This window comes from Rhipicephalus microplus, chromosome X, assembly GCF_043290135.1.
Source record: "Rhipicephalus microplus isolate Deutch F79 chromosome X, USDA_Rmic, whole genome shotgun sequence".
NCBI classification, from domain to species: domain Eukaryota; kingdom Metazoa; phylum Arthropoda; class Arachnida; order Ixodida; family Ixodidae; genus Rhipicephalus; species Rhipicephalus microplus.
Genome location: NC_134710.1, coordinates 121,109,477 through 121,135,632, shown reverse-complemented (window position 1 = coordinate 121,135,632; position 26,156 = coordinate 121,109,477). Strand labels below are relative to the sequence as shown.

Sequence of the window (26,156 nt, the reverse complement as noted above, 5' to 3'; positions counted from 1 at the left end):
TACGCTGTCCTAGCCGGCACACTTCCACATGAAGCAATACTGTTATTGCACCGAAAATGTACAGAGGCTTGCTATATTGACTTTGGAGTCATGCTGTGCTAAGTATGACCCTTCATGTGCTTCGCTTTGCCTTTCTCTTTCGGCCATGCTCGAAACATCATCATATAGGACACGTGATAACCTTGAAACTAAGCGCTGTTCGACCTGTATGGACTTGACAGTCATGTTGCGGTTCGTTCCGTTTACGATTCATGCATTTCGTTGACAAATAAGCTGGCAAACTAGAGGTGTCTACAGTGCGTGACAACTGGCTACAAAGTTCGAACGAAGAGCTACACTTGCGTTTCAAAACAACGAGTGACTTACCTGAAGCCAGATTACATGTCCAGTTGTACTCCCTGTAAAGATCTCTGGAATATTCCCAAACAATGGCATTTTCTCCCTTCTTAGAGCAGAGCTCAAGCTGAGCAGCACGTGTACACTCTTCGTAAGACATCACGGCCCTGCAGTATAATACAGAAATGATTAACAAATGAGTAGGCACGATATCTATCAAAATAGCAACTGGTATATATATAAATAAAGTGCCTCGTACTTGCAGGTCAGTTCGATATCCCCGGAATGAAATTTTTCGGAGGCAAGTTCAGGTGGTAACGTTCTGTTGAACAGTTCTCGGCAATGTATGAGCCTGTCCCTCAACAGATCGTCCTCGCAGCCACTTTTCCCTGCGCCCAGAAAAAGATAAGAATTTTTTGTTTCGTTTACATATATATGTCAGCTCAGCAACGAAGATGTGTCTCTGTTGAGGTCCAAGGTGCCGGTCAGGTTCCCGGCAATAGTGGCCGCGCTTACGCTCAGGTGAAATGCAATAAAACATCACTGTACTTAATTTGCGTGGCTCACAAAAGTAAACACAATTAACGAGCACGAATTCTGCATACAAGTTATGCGATGATTGAGTGGCAAGTATGCCCGGCAAGTATGCCTGGGGCAGTTAACATTGCCCCAGGGGCATGAGTGATGCCCTTTACCTTCGTTCTTATTATGTGCTTAACTTCGGCGAAAACAATCATACCAAAGCGTAACTATTGCTAGATTGAAAAAAAAAAGGTATGCCTTTCCAATTCAGTGTCCGACATCGAGCCTGAACGTCCACATTACCTACTGAGTCAGCAGAACAGAGAATACGGTACAAGTTCACACGAGTTTCGTTTGCATTATGTAATTATTGTTACATAGTGAACAACAAAGTGACTAGGAATGCAAATAGAACATACGGAATGCAAGAGCAGTGTCCACGAATGTGGAGTCCACGGAACCTGTGTCATTGCACACCCAGCCGTATGCGTCGAGAATTTCGGTCGTGGCTGCCCTTACGTCATGGTGGTGCAAAACCAGGTCGTCCGGACTGCATATCCTTCCCGTTTGCACCATGACACAAAGCTCGAATGACTGCAAGGCACTGATGAGGGCAAAAAATGCATTTTATCGTTTTGTCCAAAAAACCAAACCTTATCTATAACTGAGACCCCATTACTTAATATAAAGGTAATGTTGTTAGTACCTGAGCTGTTACTGTTATCGAGCACTAAAGCGCGAAATAACCTTGAAGGAGAGGTTTATTTGGTAATCCTCGCTGGCACCACACAAAAAACACCTCACCATCATCGTATTCTCCAAGTGGTTCAAAGAAGTTTCAAAAAAAAAAAAACTTGGGCACTGACAAGATAATTGCTACGCGGTGCGAGTTAGCGAAGATCCGTGGCTCCAGCCATGGATTTTAGCATTGAAAGCTTAGCTGAAATCAAAATTAACACCACAATGAAAGCAGCGCTACCAATATGTGATAGCTACTATTGCTTACAAAGTAACTTTATTTTTTTGTGGCACAACACGCTAACCATCAACTGCTTCTTCCCGCTTTGTTTTGCTGTACGAACGTATGTACGTCATTGCATAAAAAAATTCACTGTAGGGTGGCGATACAATTCTGCAACACAGCTACAGCAGTGGCAGTGGGTGTGATTAGAGTAGGCGATGTATTACTTTCCAAAAAAATAATGATTTAGTAAAAAAGGAAGATACCTGCACGCCATTGGACGGCTGTTACCCACGAGCTTTCCGCTGTCCAATTTCGCGAACAACACACTTGTTACAAGTCCACGGCAAATCTTCAAGTTTTCCATGATGTTCTGAAGAGTGCACTGATGAGCTGCGAAGAAAGGGTTGTGACTTTCTTCTATTCACACTTCAAGAAGAAATGTAGCTTAAGAAAAACAACGTTCTGCCACTTACAGTAGCTTGTGTGACAGACCCAGCTGTACTTGCTTGGAAGAAACTCCGTGAAAAGTTTGACATCCTTTCGTTTTAGGTATTTATTCAGCGGTGGACACATCTCGTAAATCTTACTGTCTACACAGTCTTGGTAGTCCTCGAGGCCACTGCGCAAGCGAAGTTTAATTTGCGTTCAGGTAGATGCCCAAGTAACCATATTTAAACAAACTCACCTGCAAGCGATTTGCATTTTAGCCTTGTCCTCGGTATGAAATATGTTTGGCGCGACAGCCAAGTCAATAAACCCGAGGCAAGTTTTCAGGTGATCCACAATGCTGTGCGTTTTGCAGTTCTGATCTATAAAATTAGTCAGAGGGTAGCGCCCAGTTCTAATTGCAAGATCTTTACATTTTCTTACCTTGGCCGCTCAGAGAGCACGTCCAGCTGAACTTTTTTGTGATGTGGCGCGTCAGCCGTCTCACCTTGGTTGATCTTACGAGGACTTTAGAAGCACATACACGCGTCGTTTTGCCCAGGACGCAGTTCTGATAATGCTTGAGACCCCTAGAAGGTAATACAGATACACACTGAAACATTAACTGCTGAAGCTGTTATCGTTGACGGTGAGGTTATTTTAGCAACTGTTATGGGGCAACATCAGCAGTTGACGAAGCTACAAATAATTTTTAAACCTACTTTATTTTTCGTCGCGTAGTGCAGAACAGCGGCTGTAGCACGTCCGTCAATGATGAGCCTAATTTCTGGCAATAGTGACTCTGGCAAAATGTTGAGAGCGCTGAAGGTGCACCACAAAGCGGCAAGCCTTATACGTAACGCAGAGCATCTCAGTGGCAAGGACGAACTACTGACGACAAGAAATACAGCTTTAAATTACAAACTATGTATCGCCCACTGTATCTAGGTGTCCGTATTCACAGGGTATCTGCCTAAGGGACGGGCCACAGCGTAGTAGGCAGCGTGTATTTGGCGAACTCGTACAAGTTGACTAAAAAGAAAGCTTGCGAGACTGACGAACACACGGAGCATTTTCCTTTCGTCTTCTTTTTATTTGTCCCATTTTCGAGTATACTTTCGCTTACTCATGATAAATTACTTCGAAATGCAATTACAATTTCCGCAGTCATCTAAAAACCACGCATAGAGAAACACACTTCACAGTCTACATCGCCGGTAGTTCTACAAAAGCCCTAGCTTTTACCACGACAGTTAGCAAGTTTTTCGGAGAAATTGGTAGGCAACCCAAACATTAAATTGAGATCGTATTAAAACAATATTGCTTTTACAACAATGGTTAGCCAATAGGTGGCTGTCATTAACTAGTGTTGATAGCAGAACTGTACGTAACGCGCTACAAATAATGGGTTGCTTACAACAATAACATTTTCCTGTGATATAATCGATTACCTCTTAGAAACTGTAACGTTCTGAACAATTCAGTTTCAATTTCTTGTAATTTATTACTGGTAATAAGTTCGTTTTTTTTTCAAAATAAAGTTGTAACCAGTCTTCTAGGGCAGTTCTCGTTGCGAAAAATATGCGACGGCTATGTAGGGACCCCCATACTGACAGACAGGGGGTTTCAACAAAGTTCATTATTTTCTTTTTTCACCGTTTTCTTGGCCATACCTGCTACTGGCGCTCTTTGCCCATAGCATGGCCCTTGCTCAAATACAACCACAATTACTCAATCAATCAATCAATCAATCAATCAATTAATTGGTCCTACCTGCAATGCCTCACCCGAATGCCAGCAACAGCGAAGCGCGACGCTTCATAAGGATATCGACAATAGCATTGAAGCACTGTGTAACTACGAGCTGCTGTGCAAGGTTTTCCTGCGTAATACTACCCCTATCCCTCCAGCGCATGCATTGGCAGAGCGTGCAGTGCAGCAGCTGACCTCTTAACGAGAAAACGTAAAAGAACCAGCGACGGCAGCATTTAAGAACAAATCCTGTTGAAAGTGAATGGGTAACACTTTATCACAGGAGCCAGGGTAAGCCTCCTAAGCTTTTTATCAAGCTTTCTATGCACCATGTCAGTCACAAAGTTCGTTGTAGTTTTAGTAAATATGTGTTATTGTGTCACGGAAATAAGCATTTGAAGAAAAGTAACGCAAAAGTAATTCATTGCATTTTTGTAATCACGCAGATAATTTTTGTGGCTTCAATTAACACTAGTAATAAATTACATCTAACTGCAGTTAAATTCGCTCGCTAATTTTCTGCAACGTGTACAAGTCCAGTTGATAGTGAATACGACATTCGACTACGAACTCGGCCAAATATTTGTTCTCTATTCGAATTTGATCAAACACTACTCTCACCATCATGTGCAACTAGAGAAATTAAGTGGAAGAGGCTCAGGATAAAAGTGTCTAAAATTCTGTATGGCTATTCTTGTTCCCTAGAATCTTCTTTGCACTACAGTGCGGTGTGGGATCATTGCAGCTCTGTACTAGCTCTACATTACGGTAATCTCTGTAAGTCTCAAGTCATTGATCTCTGATATGCCATATTCATTTGTTAATGACAAAAAATTATGAGGTTTTGAAAGCTTACTCGCAGGCTTTTGCAAGCGCAGGCTTGTTGTTTTTCTGCCCGGCATTAGGGATAACCATAAAGTACATGATGCCAAGGCAGCCTTGCATCTCGCTCAGAAGTTCGGTTGCGTTGCACGAAGCGGTCGCACCTGTGAAAACAAAGATTGCACTCAAAGAAACAGGAGAAATCGGGTAGATAAGACTGTCTCAAAAGAGTTATAAAAAGTTGTTTTATATTTCAATGGAAATAGTTGATGGTGGCTGCTTTTTATTATAGTGTTTCTTTCTTTTAAACAATACCATGAAGATAGCGTGGTGAAGCCGGGAACAAGGTCCGAGAAAATAAATATTGATGTATGTCAGTGTTGGGTGTGAGAAAAATTCTCTGTACATTCCTGTAAACAAGATCAGCATGTTTCACTTGAAAAATATTTGCTACATGTATTCTTCAAATAAGTTTCTTGCTTCTCAACTCACGGCAACAGTTTTTCGTCCCTGATTTTTGCATTTACTATTTCATGAAGAATAAAGTTTTCAATAATACTTGATTTTAAGGCGCGTTCGTGACGTCAAACATAAGTAGGGCCAGCTTAAGATGACACTAGTGACGGTGCTCTCACTATATGGCTACTCTCATTGACTACATTTTAACGCTTGAATATGGCTGTTTTAACGGGGACACTAATGAAAGCTATACAAAGTAACTCTTTGAAAGGTCAATACTTTAGTCGGCTGATGTTTACTGCAAAGGTTTGAGCCTCCATGCAATTATAGCAAGCTAAGCGGTGCCAACGCATGCCAATATAATATAATTTTCATCGTTAGCACTTATTTAAGCCCAATTATTGCAGCCATTGGGCTCGTTAAAATACATTTTCCCTATACGAAAAGGAAGTAAGCCTTACTGTGATTGAGTGCCTCGGAACAGACCCACTTGTATTTGTCGAGGATTTCTCTGTTGGGAGCGATGGAGATATTGCAGTGACCAAGGTTTTGGTAGAGACACTCCTGAAACTGCTTGTATGCACTGCAATGCATACATGTTATTGTTAAAGAAGGAACAATTGCTGAAGCCCGTGGGAATAAAAGGGTAAATTTAACCTAGTGGCAACCGAATACATGCAACTTACCTGCATGCCTCATTGATCTTAGGGATGTTGTTCTTTTTACGGATGTTTGGAATTAAGTTTGTGTCAATGATCCCTTGACACCTTCGCGATCTTTCGGCGAGCACTTTTGCATTGCATGAATCTGAAATCATGTTGCGTAAGTACGCTATTCGAAACGTAAACAATCAAGTTTCATTTACCTAAACTTATAGGGTCTTTGTGTTTCAAGCAGGTTTCCTGTGCATGTTTTGCCCGCTTTGAGGCCATAGCTTTTATGTTATTCCAGAGATGCAGGGATTTTGTACGGCCACAATGTGACAAGTAAGTTTTCTCAAAACAGGAATGGTACTGGTGTAGACCTCTGTAAAAGGACAGTGAATAAGAAACATCGTACATACTACGTAAAAACTAAGGTAAAATACTTCAATGTCAGTGAGAACGAGGAAAGGCTTAAATTAGATCAACTGACTGTTTCGAAAGAGAAATCACTTTTTGTAGACTGGCGAAAATTTTACCCGGTTCCTGGCATAGCAGTTCAACCACCGAATGCTTGCATAATTCGTATGAGACAGAGAAGCCACAGTGCAGTAGAAATTACAGCTTAGTGAAATTTAATCCTCACTTTTCTGCAGCTATATATTAAGCTGTTATGCTGATGAAATAAAATTCTGTCCATTTGAGCAGTCTCTAACGGAATTCCTCTCATAGGCACTGCCAGTATTTTAAAGAATTTTATATGTTCAAAAGCTTCCAGAAGTGAAGACATGCTTCAAGTGTTTTGTACGCCAACTTAAGTGCGGTAGAAGGCAAATAGGATAGTGTCTGTTTGGAGCTTCCGTGATTAGAAAATCAACAAAAACAAAATGATCGGATCAGAGATTGTAGTAAAATATTGCTTCTAATTGCTACGACAAAATTATCTTAGATGGCGCTGATTTGGATCTTCAAATATGCGTAAAAAAGTCTCGCAGCAGAAGCAGGTTCAAAAACCAGCATAGTTACATATATTTATTATTGGTGACAGTTTTCGATATATCATATGCATACTCAGCATCTCCACAAAAGATTGCTTTTAGAGAGGTGTCAAAGGTTGCTGCAGATTGAATAGGAAGCGGCTATACCTGCTAACGGCACTAAATTCAATGGGGCAGGTACGTCCACGAACGCAGATCACTTGTCGAAACCTTGGCTTCAGTGACACCGCGTGTTCAGGTATTTTTCATCGCTGCATGCTGGCACATTTACGCAGCCTCTCAGACGCCTTTGAATTAACATTAAAACGTATCCGTTGAGGTTGAGTTAGTGCAACGTTTGCAAAAAAAAAATTTTTTTTTACCTGATCACGTGTGCCTTAAAGATATGTACTTCTATTATTTCTAGATGATCGACGTAACAATAGTCTCCGAAAGATTGTCCCATGGTAGCGCCATTTTCGGTTATTCAAGCCACTCACCTGCAGACCACTGTACTGCTTCCGGGATCTCTCGCGGCAAGTGGAGACTGTGAGGTGAAATTTAAATGCAGTTCACAACTTTTTGCATGCGCCATAACGTGCCTTGCACTGCAATCTGAAATTCAAAAGTAGAAGTTAAAAACAAAATTCTGAGAGCTTCCCAAGTTCAGTGTGGCAGATTCTGATCGTACCAGTAATGACGTTTTCTTGGCATATCCACTTGTGCTTGTCGTACAAATCAAAGAGGTACTTTCTCACGGCTGGCTTTTGCACGACTGCGGTTTCGTAACCGCAGTGTTTGCTTATTTTCGACACCACGCAATACTTGTAGTCCTCAAGTGCACTGCAACATAGTTAGAATCGTCAATCGCCTGAGGATCGTTTACAAACATATGTAGCTGAAACGACATCGTTGCCGCATTCAACTTACGAGCATGCCGTTCGCATGTCAGAAGCATTGTACGTTCCCAGTACTTTAAGTCTCACGACAGTTTTCACAAAGCCCAAGCAGTGCTTCAACTCATCTTCAAGGTGTTCTTCATTGCAGTCACCTTGCAACAACAGCAGAATACGTATATGTCATCATTTGTTGCAGATGTTCGAAGAGAGCACACCCAGTAAATTTTATTGTATTGTAAGCCGAAAATGTTACTTACCACTGCCAATTTTCCTGTAGCTGCAGTACCACTTGTACTCGTTAATTTTGTTGTACAGTAGCATCTTAACTTCGGGTGACGCAGTGATGTCTTTATTTCCGCAGATCGTTGACTTTACCTTCTGAATGCATTTCGAGTACACAGCGAAGCTCCTGAACGAACAATAATTTGAATAGAATTAGAAATTTACGGAACCTATAGGTGAGATCAACTTACTCGCAAACGTAGCTGTACTTTAGCGTCTCGAACGTGTTGTCGACATAGGGAACGACTCCGGGTATCAGGAACACCTCACATTGCTTCAGATGAACGACGAGATCGTCCATGTTGCAAAGTGTGCCTGCCAGGTTCAGGGTAACGCATGTTGTAATTGAGGCCCTATAATTTCAAAGCATCAACTTACGACTTCTCTTTCTCTCGCACGTCCACAAGTACTTGTGGTATAAGTCTTGAGTGTAGAAGCTGATTTCCGATATTTCGGATAAAACTTTCGGCTCTTTGCAAACAGAGCGAATGTTCAGGTCGATGCACTCTCTGTACTGCTGAACAAAGCTGAAATCAAGCAAGCCGTACTTCGTATTTTGTTCTCACAGTGCCACCAACTCAGGGCTTACCTGCAAGCTACGCTCAGGGCGAATGAATCAGATTTACGGAGGCTGTGAGGATCTCCGATGCCTTCGATGAAGCCCTGGCATTCCGAGATCGAAGGCAGTATGTTCTTGACGGTGCAGTCCTCTGTGAGAAAAAGCGGCTTTTTTTTTTATCTCGCGATTACAGTATTATGTCATATCCACACAAAAAATAAAAATGGTTACCGGGTAGTATATGCGTGCTTTCTGAGAGCACATAATGGTAGCTGTCTTCACAAGTGTGTACTGATTACTTTTGTTATTTTTAATTACAAGAAGACACGCGCAATGTCGACCTTCACATTTAGTACTTTCATGGTGCGTCTTCCGAACATTCGCTGTTATGTCCCGGTCACTAAGTGCCCAATACATCAATCGCATGTCATTAACTAAATAATTATAAAAAAAATCAGTACGTCAGAGCCCTCGCAGTGCCTGCCTACCATTTTGCTGTGACGATCACGACACTGGCGTTCAACTTGTTCTTGAAAGCTCGGCAGAACAAAAATATATTCGCTTGATAATAATTAGTATTACAAATACCCTATTATTTTTAAAATAGAATAGGATATAAGAGATTGATTGTTACAGATGCCGAATAGCAAATTTGAACACTTTCCACGCACCGCCCCTATTACCATGGGTCGGCAGCATAGTACCTCGTATTCTGGTATATAAACTGGACAACTACAATGATGAATTCAATAGTCAATTTCGCACCAAATTCATGAGCACACAAACAAAAAAAAACACATAGGAGAACGTATCAGTAATTTATTACCGATACGTTCCAACCGAGCGCCTGCCCTGTCTATGTGTTTTCTTTGTTTGTGTGGTCATGATTTTGGCGCGAAGTTGACTATTGAATTCAGACGTACACAATCTAGCCAAACTGCGAGTTCTACTAGTGCAGTGATGAAAATCTAGAATTTCTCCCAATATTTCCCTAAAGGGTCTTCAATAAAACATTTGAAGACCCTGAAACCACACCTTTAGGAGTTGAATGCGATAGTGATATCCTGTCCCTAGTGCATTCTGTGTAACAGGTAGCATGCTTTAAACCACGAGTAATTATGTGCGTGAAATTTTTTTTGAACTTGCTATGCACCCTCTACGTGGTCTGAAGAGGATATACGCGCCTTAACATGTATGCCTTTTGCAGTGGGCGGCCGGCTTTAAACAATGAGGTAGTTATAATCACCTGTGCTAACACCCGGGGGTGACCTACACTTGTACCACGCAATATTACGGTGATATTACATGTTCTGTTGTGAAGACTGAATACAAGAAGCTTGCGTTTGTAAAGCATGAAGGTTATTTTTGTCGCATTTCCAAGCAGGCGAAACATTTTCACTGTATTTTTAAGCAGACGCGAGACTGAGTTGTAGAACACAAGCTTTCCACGCGAACGGCCTGGATTCGACCCTCACTCGGACCCGGAAAATTTTATTTCATTTGAATCTTTCTCATTTTTTCAGTCACGGACAAGATGATTTTTCGCTCAAAGTCAACTACGCCGACGCTAGAATTTCTGTTAGACGAGCTCGTTAACGCTGTCGCGTTAAAGCGTATTTTTTTTTAGCTTCTTTAACTTGGTCCGTAGCAAAAACAAAACCATGCATGGACGAAATGTTAGACGATAGTTAATAGACTGTTTTTTCCCTCAAGCTTCGCGTTGGTAATCTGACAAGCGAAGGGAATCGTCAGTGACGAACCGTAAGAGAAAAAGAAAGAAACAACCCACCTGGTCTGGTGTTCACGTCGCAGACCCAAGATAGGTTTCTCGGAACACCTACGGCGTACTGTTGAACGGTATTGTCTCGGAGGACAGGGCTAGACGCGTCACAAACCTTGAATATCTCGGAATGCACGCAGTGGCGGTAGCGGAAGAGCCCGCTGCAGAGACACGAACGTCGCGTTTTTACGTCCTCTTCTGATTTTGATCTCGTGTAAAAGTATGAACTTACCCGCATGCTTGCTTCATAGCATCAACGTCCCCGCTGTCTTGAACGCTGTCAATCAGCCCGTAGTCGATGAGTCCTTTACATCTATAAACACTTTCCAGAATTGTGCTTCTGCTGCATTCTGCATAAAATCGGGCATTATATAGCATTATTAATTGAAAAAAAACGCACACATATATATCTTAAGTTCATGTGCACTCACCTTTGACATCAATCATATTGCATAGCCCCATAAATTTGGATATTATTTCTGTGGTATAGTAGATGATATCCGGCGACCGCATCACAACATCATCTCTTCGACATTCAGGACTGGTTCGCATATTAAGGCACAGCTTGTAGTCCTCCAGAAAGCTGCGTGTGAATTGAGCATCAATCGGGTTAGACACCTGAAGGTCGCTTTATCGTGCTGGCACATTCGGCTAGCTCGCAACTTACGTGCATAAGTACTCGGTGTTGAGCCCCATGACGGAGACGTCAAACTCCTTATTTAAGAGTCCAACACATTTTGACAAGCTTTTCCTCAGTTCCTCTTTGTCACAGCGGCTTTCTAAGGAAAGAAGGCAAACTTCTAAGTTCACCACCTAATGCTTACTTTATTAATTAGCGTTAGGTAATGACAGACTAGGCAGCACACTCACGAGGCTGGGTCACATTGCACGTCCAGTCGTACATATTGTAGTAATTTCTCAAGTATTTTGTGACGTCGCTAGTCATGGGAACAATCTTGTCTTCACACACAGGAGAAAGCCGTGAAAATATGCACCTTTTGTATTCCCGCACTCCACTGAAATAATGAGCACAATCACAAAGTCGCAATGAACTGCTGTACTTACTGCTTTTTCTGCTTAACGCCATTGTGCATACCTTCATTTTCATGAACATTTTCAGCCGCGTCTCCTGCTTATATATTGGTATCGTCACTGATCATTTAAAGCAATAGATAAAATAATCGGCATCACGTTTAATGATCTCTGTTAACGCCTAACAACACAACACAACGTACAGCGTAAACTACACTCAATTTGGCCCCCTTTTTCCAAACGTAAGCAATAAAAATAGAAAGCGCGTGTTCTTTAAGAACACAACATCAAAAAATGCACAAAATATGGGTTACAAGCGCTGCAGCTTATAACATCTATTACCAAATATATATATATATATATATATATAAAAGGGAAAGGAGTGTGTACCTACGGGCTCTTTTTTCCGTGTTTTGACACAATAATAATGAGATCTAACAGACAATAATGCCAAGGAATGTATAGGGGAAATTATTACAACAAATGGAATGTAAATAAGAAGGAAGAAAAGAGGGTGAAAAAATAACCAGCCATGAGCAGGAATCGAACCTTTGAACTTCGAATAACGGGTTCGACCCTCTTTTCTTTCTTCTTATTTACATTCCATTAGTTCTAATAACTTCCCCTATACATTCCTTGGCATTATTGTCTGTTAGATCTCAATACACACACACACACACACACAAACAAACAAACAAACATATATATATATATATATATATATATATATATATATATATATATATATATATATATATAACTTATCCCGCGGCACCCCTTTCTTACAGCAAAGCACTGTCCTTGAACTGCGGCAAAGAAGGCAAGCAGGCGGGGGCATTCTAGGCGCGGGTAAACATTCATTCTTACGTGCAGGCAACGCCGAGCTTCACTTTATCGTGCGGGTCATCGGCGAAAGGAGCAACCCTGTACTCTATTATGCCTCCACATTGGCTGAATGCTGACACGAGTTCCGTTTTGCTGCACATGGCCTCATTCACTGAAACAGCAATAACATCACTTAAGCCACTGTTACGGGTCACATATCAGTTACTTCACAAGCCCAGTAGCGTACCTGCATTCAGGTCCTTCGAGCATACCGTCTTGTACACGTCAAGAGCATTTGAAAGGTACGCATGGACACTTTGGTGGCTAGACGCGACCTCCATTTTTTCGCATAAAGGAATGACCTTCTGCTTCACACAGTTTCCGAATATCTCGATTGAGCTGAAAAACACAAAAAAAGTTCATTTTTTTAATTGCATACAAAGCACGAACGAGCCGACAAGTTCTATTAGCAAGGCAGACGTACCTGCAGACTTGAATGAGATCACTGTTTTCAGTGTATTTTAACAAAGGCTCCACGTCAATGTCCCAAATACCATCACATTCGCGCAATGCGGAGCTGAGGCTGCTTTCAGAACAGTTGTCTGTGAAACGGCAATACGCAAAATGAATACTAAGACATCATGAAATAAACATGGCTTTGATACAATAGAAGATGATGATAAATGACAACTCACTCGCACTGATGAAATGAGAATACTTTTTGACAATCTGTACGGGCTTCGTCAGAGAAATCTGCATCTCTTGCGATATCTCTGTGCTCCCGCAGGTCAGCTTGGTTACTTCTTGTATGCAGCCCTTGTAGTTGTCAAGATACCTTAAAGAATATTAAAATTATGACGAAACTTGCGTTCTGTAGAATAAACTAAACCACAATAGTTTTCATTGTGCTCTACCTCTGGACTGCAGGCAAGTCTAATTCGGTAGTGTCAGAGCCCAAGTTTGGAACGACTCCATAACTGATGAATCCCAGACATTGCTCGTACATCTCAGACAGTGTATCAGAAGAACACTTCGGCTTATCTGATCACGAAAAAAACAGAATTAACGAGAAATTGAAGTTAACGATCTGGTTCAAATGACATTGGTGAACGTGGTAAAACAAAGTGCCAACCTGGCTGTAGAAAAGAACAGTAGCTCCTGTAGCTGTCGTTGAGAAGGCTTGTATGTTTTAGAATGCGCGAAAGCTTGAGCACCGAAGGAAAAAACCGGCATTCTTGAAGTTGGTCTTCAACGCATGTTTGGTGATCGAGGTAATACCTGAAAAAAAAAAGAATCAATCAGGGGGTTCACGGCACCACTCGCATTATTGCTTACATGTGTTGGACGCTGGAGACGCACGCCAACGGCTAATAATAACAATTACACAAACAAAATTTACTCAGTGCTTGCTCATGTGCAATTCTGAAACCGCAGGGGTTAGTTCAGAAATGTTTCACGGGTAATGCTTGTCTTAGACTGAACATGTAAAACTAAAATATAAATCATAAAAACCTGACAACCATTCTGTCTGACTATAGATTTTTTATCACTATTCAGTTTGTACTGTGTTCGTTGTCTTACTGAAATCTCAAGGCAGTTGGGTGCAGAAGCAAGCGACAGAGAAAAAAAAGTGACGCTTGTATACATGGCAGTGGTAGAAGCATTGCCACCAACTACTACTAGCATGCAATATCACGCATTAACCTAGTGAGCCCTTTAGTACATTCAATAAATTTACGATTCTTGGTTAACGCCAATCATGCGGTGGTCATGCACAGAAGCTTCAGATACAGTAAATTATAGAACTAGCACGGTTATATTTACTGGCAATAATTAAAGCTCGCAGCACTTGCAGAAGTGCTTATAATGCCGAAAAACGCGTAAGCTGAGTGCCAAAAAGAGCGTGATCTATATATTTCGCTTTCACCTTGTCTTTTATCGCGCTTTAAAGGATGATGTGACAACATGTGTGAGTGGATGCTTCTAAAGTATGACAATATTTCGTATTTACTGTGTGAGGTCAAGCGTATTAGTAAGTGCATACCAGCTGTGTCAATAATAACTACATGATGTACTCAGTGAGAAGGAAAGCGTCGCTACTTCAGTGAGCGTAAATTCGTTAAAGAGAAGGTGACTTTTCAGTAACGTACTGTAAACATGTCAGAAGTAACCGATATAAAAATTATTCATTCATTCATTCATTCATTGAAAAAATTAAGTTGTAAAGAAGAATTGAAGCGCACTTCGTATACATGAGACTGTCAGGACTGCTTGGCTAGAGGCATGTCTGATAGAATGCATATTCTGAATCTACTTAAACGCTATCCGATAACAGTGGACATTGTATAAATGAGAAAAAAAATCTTGTTTCAAGTGGTTCGGATGCAAACCCGGAAAATTGTGCTTGTCTGTACAGTGCTATCGCATTCAAATGTATCCCATTAGGGCTAATTAAGGTACGTAGTTTCATTCGCGTGCCGTCGGCGTAATCGTGGCTTGCACAGTCAACGGCCCCTTTAGTGGCAAACTTTTCAGCGACATGATGGCTTATGACTCATTTGTCGCGGTTTTACTTTTGAATGAAAAGCAACGCCGGCAGTCAGTACTTACTCGCAAATGTTGCTCGGGTCTGTATTGTTCTTATTATGAGCTACTGCATAATCTGCAAGACCTTTGCATTGCTTCAGCCCAGTCTCAAGCCTATCTACGTTGCAATGGTAGCCTGAAACATACAAGTCATCGTCGTCGTCAGTGTACAACATATGCGATCTCAGGCAGATATCGTGAGACTTACTCTTTAGCCCAGCGTTCAAGTTTTCACACGTCCAACTGTACTTGCTATACAGGCGTGTAGAGTAGTACTTCACATCTTGACTGTCCGGCAATGACGTATGTTGTTTGGTGAAGAGATCGAGCTTCGCTCGAACGCATTTCTGATAGTCCTTCACACTCCTGAGAATGAAGGTAGATTATCGATTCGCTCCTGAACCTAATAGTCCACCTAGTGAAAAACTAATAACTCACACGCAGGCTTCACGCAACGCTTTGTCCTTGAAGTTGTTTCGAAGAGGACGTTTGACACCGAAAAGTATGAACCCATAGCATTCTTTTAACTGTTTCACTAATCCAGCCTTGTTTGCGGTATCGCTGACTCGTCCTGGTAGAGACAAAGAAAATGATAAATTAATAACCACGATGAAAAGAAATGCAGACCTGCTAACACGAGCCCGAGAAGTTTCAGGAGTCAATGTTATGAGCGCATCGTGTGAACAAAATTTCGCTGGATTCACGCTTGACTATATTTGCTGCCCGATCCCTATTTTGGGGATGAGGCAGCAAATATTCAGCATGATCAATATTTCGGCATATACAAAATTCTCGCTATTTAAGCTCGGCTTAACGAGCTGTATATACCTTCTTGTTTGCGGAAGCAAGTCCAGTTGTACTTGTTGTACGTCGCAAATGAGAAATAGGCCACCTCGGGAAGAAGGAACACGGGCGATTCCGCGGCGCACTTAGCGTTCATTTTCTCACGAACACAGTCCTGGTAAAGGAGAGTGCCCCTGCGCAAACAGAGATAAGTGAGATCAGATTACACGGTCATACAAGGAAGTCATAAAAGGAGCGCGGTAGAAATGCAGGAAGCGCAGAACACGCCCCACTCGGTGCTCGCGTGGCTATAGTTAAGAGTGTGTGCCATTCGATACGTCTTGTCAGTGCGGTTGACGAGAAACTGGGGTTATCAGCAGAGGCTAACGACACCGCGCATTGTTTGCCTACTTTGTTGCCATCCGCTTCAAGCCGCACAGGTCCCATCCTGCTGTTCGAGCGACTATATAGCGTCGAGTCCCACGGCGCCCCTTTCTTACAGGAAAGCACTGTTTTTGCACTACGGCAAGAAAGGCAAGCCGGCGGGGCACTACACAACAGACATTTACGTAACAGAAAACACAGCACGAAGTGCACGTGAAGTTGTCGGCCAATTTTCAACGCCACTCAGCTACAAAGCAACACATGGGCCGTGGGTTAAGCTGTGTAGCTTCGATCACTAGTGATTTGTAGTGTAATGTGCATCCATAGTTCAGTACACGGGCGTTCTTGCACCCCATGGGAAAGTGAATGAACTTGCTTCACTGAACAGCGCTAAACGATGGCTTGTGTATTACCGCTTGTAGGACCTTGCATATTGTCATTAACTACAATAACGACAGCCTATTCAATGTCCACTTCCGGATAAGGTATTTCCTAGTGACCTCTGATTAACCCTGTCTTGCGCGAGCCAATTACATTTTATGGACGCGAAGTTCTTCATTTATTCATCCCAGCTAACTCTCGGCTGCCCTTGGATGCGTCTCCATCCATTGGTGCGCATCGATTTCATCGCACTCACAGACTATCGTTTAGCTGTCCTCCACGTTATGTGAACCATGCATTCCGTTATTTTGTCTTCATGGCAACAAAGATATACCTTGTTTGTATTCCTATGCACTGTGCTCTCTTCTTCTTGTGCCTTTCTTTGTCTTTATTTTTGCTATAATCTGGTCCCTTTTTATCCAATAACGCTTTGCTTATCATTTTTCATTAAATCGCACGCTGCGTGGCTTCTAGCTTCTTATCGAGTTTGGTATCCTCCAGGTTTCTGCCCTTAATGTTGTAACGCTGTTGCGGGTGATAATGAAATGATTGAGCACTTCCTGCGTTAAGCACGGTGGCAAGTTGCCGGTCATGATTTGGGAAAGTATGCCATAAGTAATTAATTTTGACCTTATTCGGTAAAGTTCCTTTGCATGAGGTGGTTCTCCTGTTGGTATTTGGTTAACGCTTGTACAGACTCTAGGGATCGGTTGCTAATCGTGATCTCTCGTTCCTTCACTGGGCCACCTGACATGACCTTTGCCTTATACATAGTCACGTATAACACTACTTTAACCCTTTCTCAGTTGCAGTGCTTAGCATTTTTTTGCAGTTACTCGTGGTCATTGCTGAACAACATGATGTCATATCGCTGGAGAATATGAGGTCATCTGCAAACCTAAAGTTACTGAGGTATTCTTCATTACTATTTATATCTGTTTCTTCCCCATTTAGTAGTTTGAATACCCGGCTTGCAATTAACCACAATGAAGAAGTAGCTATCTCTTTATGTTACACCTTTTTTGATGTCTCCTTTTTTTCATTCCTCGTATAAAAGTATAGGATAGTTTCGTAATACTACTAGATGCTGGTCGAAGTGTTGACACATGTCTCACGCATTCCTAAGCGATCTAAGGCCACCAAAACTACTGATACAGCTAGCGTTAGGTGCCATAGTTCTTGTACTTTTCATTGCGTTCAAGCACAAAGCAAGTAATCGGCCTCTAAATTAGTGCTATTAATGGCGCTCCTTCGTCGAGCGTGCAGTTCTTCTCCGCTACTGCACTTCTCGTTTTCATTCGGCTATAAACAGCTGCACTGCGAGTCACACGAAAGTTGCGTATTTATGCTTGAAGGCTTCCTTAACTTGCATTCGGGCACAGCGAAAATCATATCTAATTAATGCGGTGGCTTTAGTCGTTTAGCAAGAACATATTTATAAAAACATAGAGCATAAAAGGAAGGTATCGCGAATAATGCAAAAATTAACAAGAGGAAAATGAAAACAAAGGTTCACAGAGGAGGAAGAAATGTAATGTAAAATACACCTAACAAAAAAGCCTGAAAAAATAATTAAAAAGAAATAAGTGTAGCCATGTTCTCAATAAAGGGTGTATATTCAAAAGCTGCTAGCGTACATTTCTTTGCGTTATTACATTATTAGCGTTATCAGCGAAAACTTACCGGCATGCTTCACTCAGTTTTGACATGTCGGATATGTTAGCGGCATTCGGCATCACTTTAGTCGTCATTATTCCTTTACAACTGATGAGCTCATTCAGGAGACTGTTTTTGTTGCAGTCGGGGTCTAAGAAAGGAAAAAAAAATCACGTGTTATATTTAAACGACAAAGACTGACGATGATCAGGCAAAAATTTACGTATTAAAATAGAACTGTAGACCTGTTTAGTAGTTGGCAAAGACAAAAGGCCTCTACTTTTTGTCTGTTAAAAGTATGTGATGAAATATGGATTTTACTCACGATTGTCGCAAGCCCATTGGTATTGTTCGTACACAGAGTAAGTGTAGTTCTTCACCGCATCTAGTAGAAGCACCTGGCCTTGGTTTCCAGCACAGTTACCCGTTATTTCCTCGTTCACACATTCTTGGTATGTGTTCAGTGCACTGAGGATTTGGGAAACGAGAGCGACATTCCTTAATAAGCAGCACCGGCCGAAAATAGCACGCTTGGGAATGAATATAGGAAATAATATCGACTTACCTGCAGGCATACCGAAGCTGGTCCAGCTCGTTGCCAGGGACGGCGTTGGGAATCACTTTGGATTTTACGTGGTCACCATAACACTTTTCCAGCTGCGCCAAAAGCTCATCGCTTCGGCATGCCTGTCGTTCTGAAAAGCAGTTACCCAGAAAATAGCTGACGTTACTTTCACGCCAACAGAAATTGCAAAGATTTTGAAAAGTAGGTTTCGTCAAATGCTGCGTGCTTGATTAGAATCCATAAGACCACTGTATATAGTGAAAAGCAGGTGAGCTGCCATGCGCGACAAATTTATTAGCCGTAACACGCTGTTTAAAAAAACAGGTATTTGTAATTTGTTCAGGTATATTTTAAACAATGACCAATACATAATCAATATACATGCCCCTAGCGTCTATCTTGCATGCGACAAATTGACTTGTTCATCAGGGAGCACACGAGTGCAGCGTAATTTCACAGCACAACTGACACTGATAGAAGTAAAGATTTAAAATGCTTCATTAGGAGTAAGTAGACAAAGGCGTACGTGCTGTTGGGAAAAGATCAATGAAGAAGATGGTGATCAGTTCTGGCCTTGAAATCATGTGCTGCAGCGGGAATCCACAGAGTCGGGCTGCGGACTATTGTAAATAAAGCCCTTTTTCTACTAAATGGGAAACTCCGTTTTCTACAAACGGTGCCGAAACCCATCGAAACAGCGAACCACATCGATGGCCCCAGGGTAATCGCCTTCCCGCTTGCGGAATGAAGATACCGACTTACAGCCAGGTGCTCAACGCAGAAACGCACCATGGATGCTCTCAAACTGAAGCGTACATATGAGAGAGCTCAATTAACACGCGTTATAAAAGAGGCAGAAGCAACGCCCACTCAAGATAGTGTCCCGGAAAAAGAGGAGCTTTGTATTCTCAACGAACGCTTCAACTAGCTTTACACTGACTTGAAGGCCACCGATTCCGACATCGTACCTTTGCTATCAACCACGGAAGCAGAGGCTGTGTTTGAACAGGTCGTGATATATAACGATTGAGCCATAATTACGTCAGCAAAACTCAAGTATAGACTATACGTCAACTTCGACAGTCTCAGAACCGTGCACTACCACTGGCAGCCCCAACTGAAGCCATGCCACGCACACCTCAGGCCGCCATCCAACTTTCGAAAATCGACCTCATGAACTTCGATGGTCTACCGTCATCGTTAACATCTTTTAAGGAGCACTTTAATCAGCTACTTCACAACAAGGGTGGGCTCGTCGACGTAGACCAGTTCGCCTACCTACGTTCGGTTCTGACCGGTGACCCGGCATCAGTGATCGCTGGACTTCAAGCAACGTTAAGCTGCTATTCTGAAGTCCTGGGCATTTTAAAACAACACTTCGCCAAGACCGGCGTCATTAACTCAGGCTCACATGCACCGACTCATTGACATGTGACCCGTGCAGTCCTCCAATAATCTTAGAGTACTTCGATGCCTTTATGACATGGAGACTCTCGGAGTATCGGAGGACAATTACTCCGCGATGTTCTACCACATTCTGCTGAAGCCGCTTCCTCACGACATTGTCATTGACTTCAACAAAACCATCGCACGCAAACTTACTGAGCACATAAGCCAGCAAGGATAGCACAGCCAGCAGCACCGTAAGGCGAGCATCAAGTATTTACTACTTTTTGTTCAAAAGAAAACAAAGGCTCGCCCCGCCGTGGTGGTTCAGTGGCTAAGGTACTAGGCTGCTGACCCGCAGGCCGCGGGATCGAATCCTGGCTGCGGTGGCTGCATTTTCGATGGAGGCGAAAATACTGAGGCCCATGTGCTCAGATTTGGGTGCACGTTAAAGAACCCCAGGTGGTCGACATTTCCGGAGCCCTCCACTACGGCGTCTCTCATAATCATATGGTGGTTTCGGGATGTTAAATTCAACATATAAATCAATCAATCGAAACAGAGGCTCGAAAGCAAACATCCATGCATGTTTCTGTAAGAGTGGATGCGTCGAAAAGCCAAATTAGAGATTCTCGCACTAGCGCGACATGCTCTTCGCGACACCGATCAACCACAGAGTGTTTGACCTCATCCGTAAAACCAGCTCCATGAAAGCATGCTTTTTTGTCAGGTAAATCCCCACAACACATGATTACAAATAAGCAGCGCACGACGTTTTACACAAAGAGAGACGATAGGGACACCGCTGCACTCTCAACTAGTTTATTTCGTAAACGACCTTGGTTATTATACAACAAGACGGTGTACCACGTGCTACAATGACAACGTATTTTCTAAAAAGCCAACTTCGCAATCGCTCAAAGTAATCGATGCTTGGCTTATACAGAACACACTTTTTGTAGAACACACTGTACTTGACAGGGCTATAGTAGATATCTTAAATGTTTTCAGGGACTGCAGCGAGGGCCTCGAGTTTACGTGGGAAGTGCCACGGGAAAGTCAGCTTCAGTTTTTGGACTTGTTGTTAACACGTAAGCCAGACCATGTTTGCTGGTTATATAGCCCACGATCTGAGAAGCCCCTGCTTAGCTATTCTTCCGGGCATTCAAAGACAGTTAAGAATGGCATAGCATTCTCTTGTCTCCGCGCTGCCTTGGCCAAATCTTGTCCCCACAAAGTTAATGATAGCTTCATCAGACAAGTAGATAGATTGGCTAGTGCGGGTTACGAAGAGCATGTTCTGCGCAGAACCGCACAGAAGTTGGTTCATCGTGTGCGCAAGAATATATCTTCGGAGCAGCCTCAAATTGAGAGGAATTATGAAGAAAGGAAAAAGAAATGTGTCTCCATACCCTATGCGCACAGTATATCACATAATCTAAAGAATGTAGGCAGCCGGTATGGCTTACAAGTTGTTTTTTCTGCACCTAACAAACTAGGAAAGATATGCGCTAGGCTAGATAGGAAGCGATTGACAAAAAAGGATAGGTGTCGGTGCTCTGTTAAGCACAGTGTTTTGTTTGTTGAGTGCAGAACCGCGGTGGTTTACTGTTTGCTCATGTCATGTGGGAAAATGTACATCGGTCAAACAGGCCGGTGCATAAATACAAGGTTAACGGAGCACAAGAGAGCATTAGCTAATAATGCTTACTCGCACTTAAGACGGCATTGCTTAGAATGTGGCTGTTCCCCGCTGTTCTCTGAGACTAAAATTCTTTCCAGCCACAGAGATAAGATGACAAGGGAAGTGATCGAGGCCTTCCACATCGCAAAAAGAAAAGATTACTGTATAAGCCAAGCATCGATTACTTTGAGCGATTGCGAAGTTGGCTTTTTAGAAAATACGTTGTCATTGTAGCACGTGGTACACCGTCTTGTTGTATAATAACCAAGGTCGTTTACGAAATAAACTAGTTGAGAGTGCAGCGGTGTCCCTATCGTCTCTCTTTGTGTAAAACGTCGTGCGCTGCTTATTTGTAATCATGAACAATCACCAACTCGCCCAACTTTCGGTGTTACTGAACTTCATTTCCTTTACATCGGGCTCTTTTATATGTTCTGGCTTCTTCAATCAGCATGACCCGTGTACCCTGGCTTCAATGATGGCGATTTGCGTGTGCAAGGCAAGAGAGGCATCCTGGCATATAAGGTATAATTTGTGCCCCAAGGAACTGCAGGGCATGTGTGGTTTCTTACAACCTTCGTCTAAGCACGCCAAACGTATATGCAGGATTTTGAATGAGGAATGGTGGCGGCAAGCGAGGCATTTCAAGGATTGTCTCAGAGTAGTGTGCGCCACACAACAGGGAGGATCGCACAACAAGTTCTTCAGGGATTGGTGTAAGACGTCTGACAAAGTAGCGGACTGGTTATGGGACAACAGCCGGCCACACTTACCTAGGCCAAAAAAACCCAAGCCAACGGATGGGAAAGTCATCACCTTGGGAGACTGTGCCATTCCTAAAGACTACAAGAAGATTCTCGGATTAGGACCAAAGTTCTGCTTTGAACCGTCCTTTACCCCACCGGAGAAAGTGGCGCTCACCAAGAACCTTGCTCGTCGTGTGTTAGAAGAAGAGCGCCCACGCTTCATCACGGAATGCGTGGATGTTCTAAAGAGGACGTCAACCACAAGAGGGAAGCAACAGCACGTAAGAACTTTGGTGGACTTTGGCATTAGCAACAATTTGCGTTTTCTGACCTCTGACAAGGAGGGTTGCTTTGTTATTTTACCTGATGGGCTTTTCCAAACAAAGGCGTTATCGGCAGTTAAAAAGAATTTTGTTCCTGTTAACAAGAAAGCTAGCAAAGTCAAGGAGGAAGCTGTCGCGCTACTTTTGAACCACAATCTGGAAAAGCTTGCTTCTACTGTGAAACGTGCGACAAATTTGCACCTGGAGTTGTTTTTTGCAGCAAAAACTCACAAGCCTGACGTTCCGTTTAGGTGTATTGTATCGGAAAGGGACTCATGGCAACTTAATCTTTCTACCTTTCTTCAAGAGCAGCTAGTTAGCCTTAAGGTATCAGATCCCTTCTGTGTACCGAACTCGGAGGCGTTGGTTGCCTTCTTGACAACCTCAAACCCTGGTACTTGCAATTTTTTTAGTGTTGATGTTCAGGATTTGTACTACAACATTCCACATGGTCCTTTATTGACAGTTGTTAGAAAGTGCATTACAGATGATAATGATGAAATCGAATTTGTTAACAAATGCGGCATTTCAGTGGGAGCTTTCCTCGAATTATTGTCTTTTTACTTAAGGTCTACTTTCATCAAATGGCATGATGAGTTGTACCTACAAAGATCGGGAATATGCATTGGTTCGAAGGTGGCCCCGATACTTAGCAACATTTTCTTGGGTTACGTGAACAAAAAAATTGAAGCCAACATAAAGGGCCTTGCAAAGACCATATTTAGATATGTTGACGATTACCTAATTTTTGTAGAACACACTGTACTTGACAGGGCTATAGTAGATATCTTAAATGTTTTCAGGGACTGCAGCGAGGGCCTCGAGTTTACGTGGGAAGTGCCACGGGAAAGTCAGCTTCAGTTTTTGGACTTGTTGTTAACACGTAAGCCAGACCATGTTTGCTGGTTATATAGCCCACGATCTGAGAAGCCCCTGCTTAGGTATTCTTCCGGGCATTCAAAGACAGTTAAGAATGGCATAGCATTCTCTTGTCTCCGCGCTGCCTTGGCCAAATCTTGTCCCCACAAAGTTAATGATAGCTTCATCAGACAAGTAGATAGATTGGCTAGTGCGGGTTACGAAGAGCATGTTCTGCGCAGAACCGCACAGAAGTTGGTTCATCGTGTGCGCAAGAATATATCTTCGGAGCAGCCTCAAATTGAGAGGAATTATGAAGAAAGGAAAAAGAAATGTGTCTCCATACCCTATGCGCACAGTATATCACATAATCTAAAGAATGTAGGCAGCCGGTATGGCTTACAAGTTGTTTTTTCTGCACCTAACAAACTAGGAAAGATATGCGCTAGGCTAGATAGGAAGCGATTGACAAAAAAGGATAGGTGTCGGTGCTCTGTTAAGCACAGTGTTTTGTTTGTTGAGTGCAGAACCGCGGTGGTTTACTGTTTGCTCATGTCATGTTGGAAAATGTACATCGGTCAAACAGGCCGGTGCATAAATACAAGGTTAACGGAGCACAAGAGAGCATTAGCTAATAATGCTTACTCGCACTTAAGACGGCATTGCTTAGAATGTGGCTGTTCCCCGCTGTTCTCTGAGACTAAAATTCTTTCCAGCCACAGAGATAAGATGACAAGGGAAGTGATCGAGGCCTTCCACATCGCAAAAAGAAAAGATTACTGTATAAGCCAAGCATCGATTACTTTGAGCGATTGCGAAGTTGGCTTTTTAGAAAATACGTTGTCATTGTAGCACGTGGTACACCGTCTTGTTGTATAATAACCAAGGTCGTTTACGAAATAAACTAGTTGAGAGTGCAGCGGTGTCCCTATCGTCTCTCTTTGTGTAAAACGTCGTGCGCTGCTTATTTGTAATCATGAACAATCACCAACTCGCCCAACTTTCGGTGTTACTGAACCCCACAACACAGAGAAGTGCGACTGTCAGATTCCTCTCGCGGAAAAAAAAACGACTAATCAGTGCAGATTGTTGTTTCCGCTATACATTGCAGCATTGTTCGGCGAAAAATTGCAGAATAAACGTTACATTTACAAAGTGCAATCCACGTCATGCCAAAACAATGTGTGACCTCCGGTGGCTGCAATCTATTAACAGTCCACAAACATTAACAGTGCAAATGCAGCTGAAAATGATTGAAACTGGCGACTCTAAACGGTGTGTGTTCCTTCAGAAAGCTACAGCTTGGGCTACCGGACAAGGAAATAAATGCCTTGTTCCAGTTACATTCGATGGAGGCAGCCAGCGCAGTTTAATCACCGAGAAATTGGCTCAAAATTTAAATTGTCACGTACTGGATAACGAGAAGCTTACAGTGGGATATTTCGGAGGGCAACATGATGAAAAGACTTTCCAACGTGTGCTCGTTACTTTAGCTTCTCAGTGTAGTAAGACGCCACTATAGATCGAAGCTCTCGTGACGACAAACATCTGTCGCATGTCTGTTCCACGACCGCATCAAGACTTCATCGATAAGCTTTAATGACAAGGTTATTACTTATCTGGTGTTGATCAGGCTGGAAGCCCCAACGCGATCAATGTCTTGATCGGCAGTGACTATTACTGGTCACTTGTCACATTAAATACGCAGAATTTGGACAACAACTCAAAGGCATTGAGACCAACTTATGATGGACGCTACATAGCTCAGCAACCTATTGTGCTAACGCCACACATTACAACAAGGTCATTCTATTAGAAGCGTCAGCGTCCAACCATAAGGTCACAACAGACAACTACAGTAACATAGAAGTCATCAGAATAAAATGCAAGAGACATAAAAGGACCCACAACGAGCACCCAGAAGCGATTTCAGTCGAAGACGCATCCAAGCTGCGAGACACCATGTGCTTCCATGAAGATGGAGAAGTTGCTTTCGAACCATTCACGCGTTATCGGCATGCAGTCTATGCAACCTTCGGAGTTGCATCTTGAAAAACGGAAACAAGTACTGAAAGCCTTCACAATGATATGGCATCGCGACACTGACGTATTGTCTTCAAGTCGGAGAAATGCAGCGGAATTCGTGAAACAAAGAACCGCAAATAAACAGAAACAAACTTTCATGACACAAGCGACCTCAGGCCTAAACGACACTTTTGGCATGTCGAATTTTTTTCACAGTGAAGGTGAGCCCTGCAAGCAGAACCTGTGGTTTGACAAGAGAAGTGTGCTGTCATGAGTCCTTCCTTGTCCAGTAGGCAGGGCACAAATAGCTTGCTCCCGAATACTTTGAATGTCCACACAACTTTACCATCAGCGTTACAGCTTGGCTACTACAACACGCCTCCAAGCGCAAGCCGAAGAGTGCGTTTAAGGGAGCGTTCAATGCAAAAGAAATGAAAGCTGGCGTAGCATGCCTTCGTGGAAACATCAATTCAACGGATGCCTTTCGGTAATCAGAACAACGT

The 26,156-nt window shown here is 42.6% G+C and overlaps 1 protein-coding gene across 1 annotated transcript in view; it reads right to left on the bottom strand.

Moving 5' to 3' along the window:
- The window catches only part of LOC119176808 (uncharacterized), a 78,812-nt gene that overhangs the window by 17,336 nt on the left and 35,320 nt on the right, over positions 1-26,156 (bottom strand). The window contains exons 47-82 of the mRNA XM_075877534.1: positions 18,632-18,761; positions 18,392-18,534; positions 18,094-18,217; positions 15,691-15,839; positions 15,301-15,433; positions 15,071-15,228; positions 14,887-14,998; positions 13,409-13,554; positions 13,191-13,317; positions 12,972-13,111; positions 12,761-12,878; positions 12,524-12,675; positions 12,319-12,448; positions 11,290-11,435; positions 11,087-11,198; positions 10,851-11,002; positions 10,652-10,769; positions 10,429-10,580; positions 8,670-8,790; positions 8,459-8,607; positions 8,272-8,395; positions 8,056-8,207; positions 7,830-7,950; positions 7,591-7,742; positions 7,400-7,514; positions 6,147-6,307; positions 5,968-6,088; positions 5,743-5,864; positions 4,857-4,986; positions 2,693-2,838; positions 2,508-2,631; positions 2,296-2,441; positions 2,086-2,212; positions 1,278-1,462; positions 596-725; positions 367-503 (exon numbers count right to left, since the gene is read on the bottom strand). Of these exons, the coding sequence (XP_075733649.1) occupies positions 367-503; positions 596-725; positions 1,278-1,462; positions 2,086-2,212; positions 2,296-2,441; positions 2,508-2,631; positions 2,693-2,838; positions 4,857-4,986; positions 5,743-5,864; positions 5,968-6,088; positions 6,147-6,307; positions 7,400-7,514; positions 7,591-7,742; positions 7,830-7,950; positions 8,056-8,207; positions 8,272-8,395; positions 8,459-8,607; positions 8,670-8,790; positions 10,429-10,580; positions 10,652-10,769; positions 10,851-11,002; positions 11,087-11,198; positions 11,290-11,435; positions 12,319-12,448; positions 12,524-12,675; positions 12,761-12,878; positions 12,972-13,111; positions 13,191-13,317; positions 13,409-13,554; positions 14,887-14,998; positions 15,071-15,228; positions 15,301-15,433; positions 15,691-15,839; positions 18,094-18,217; positions 18,392-18,534; positions 18,632-18,761 (4,905 nt within the window). The remainder of the gene's footprint in view (positions 1-366; positions 504-595; positions 726-1,277; positions 1,463-2,085; positions 2,213-2,295; positions 2,442-2,507; positions 2,632-2,692; positions 2,839-4,856; positions 4,987-5,742; positions 5,865-5,967; positions 6,089-6,146; positions 6,308-7,399; positions 7,515-7,590; positions 7,743-7,829; positions 7,951-8,055; positions 8,208-8,271; positions 8,396-8,458; positions 8,608-8,669; positions 8,791-10,428; positions 10,581-10,651; positions 10,770-10,850; positions 11,003-11,086; positions 11,199-11,289; positions 11,436-12,318; positions 12,449-12,523; positions 12,676-12,760; positions 12,879-12,971; positions 13,112-13,190; positions 13,318-13,408; positions 13,555-14,886; positions 14,999-15,070; positions 15,229-15,300; positions 15,434-15,690; positions 15,840-18,093; positions 18,218-18,391; positions 18,535-18,631; positions 18,762-26,156) is intronic.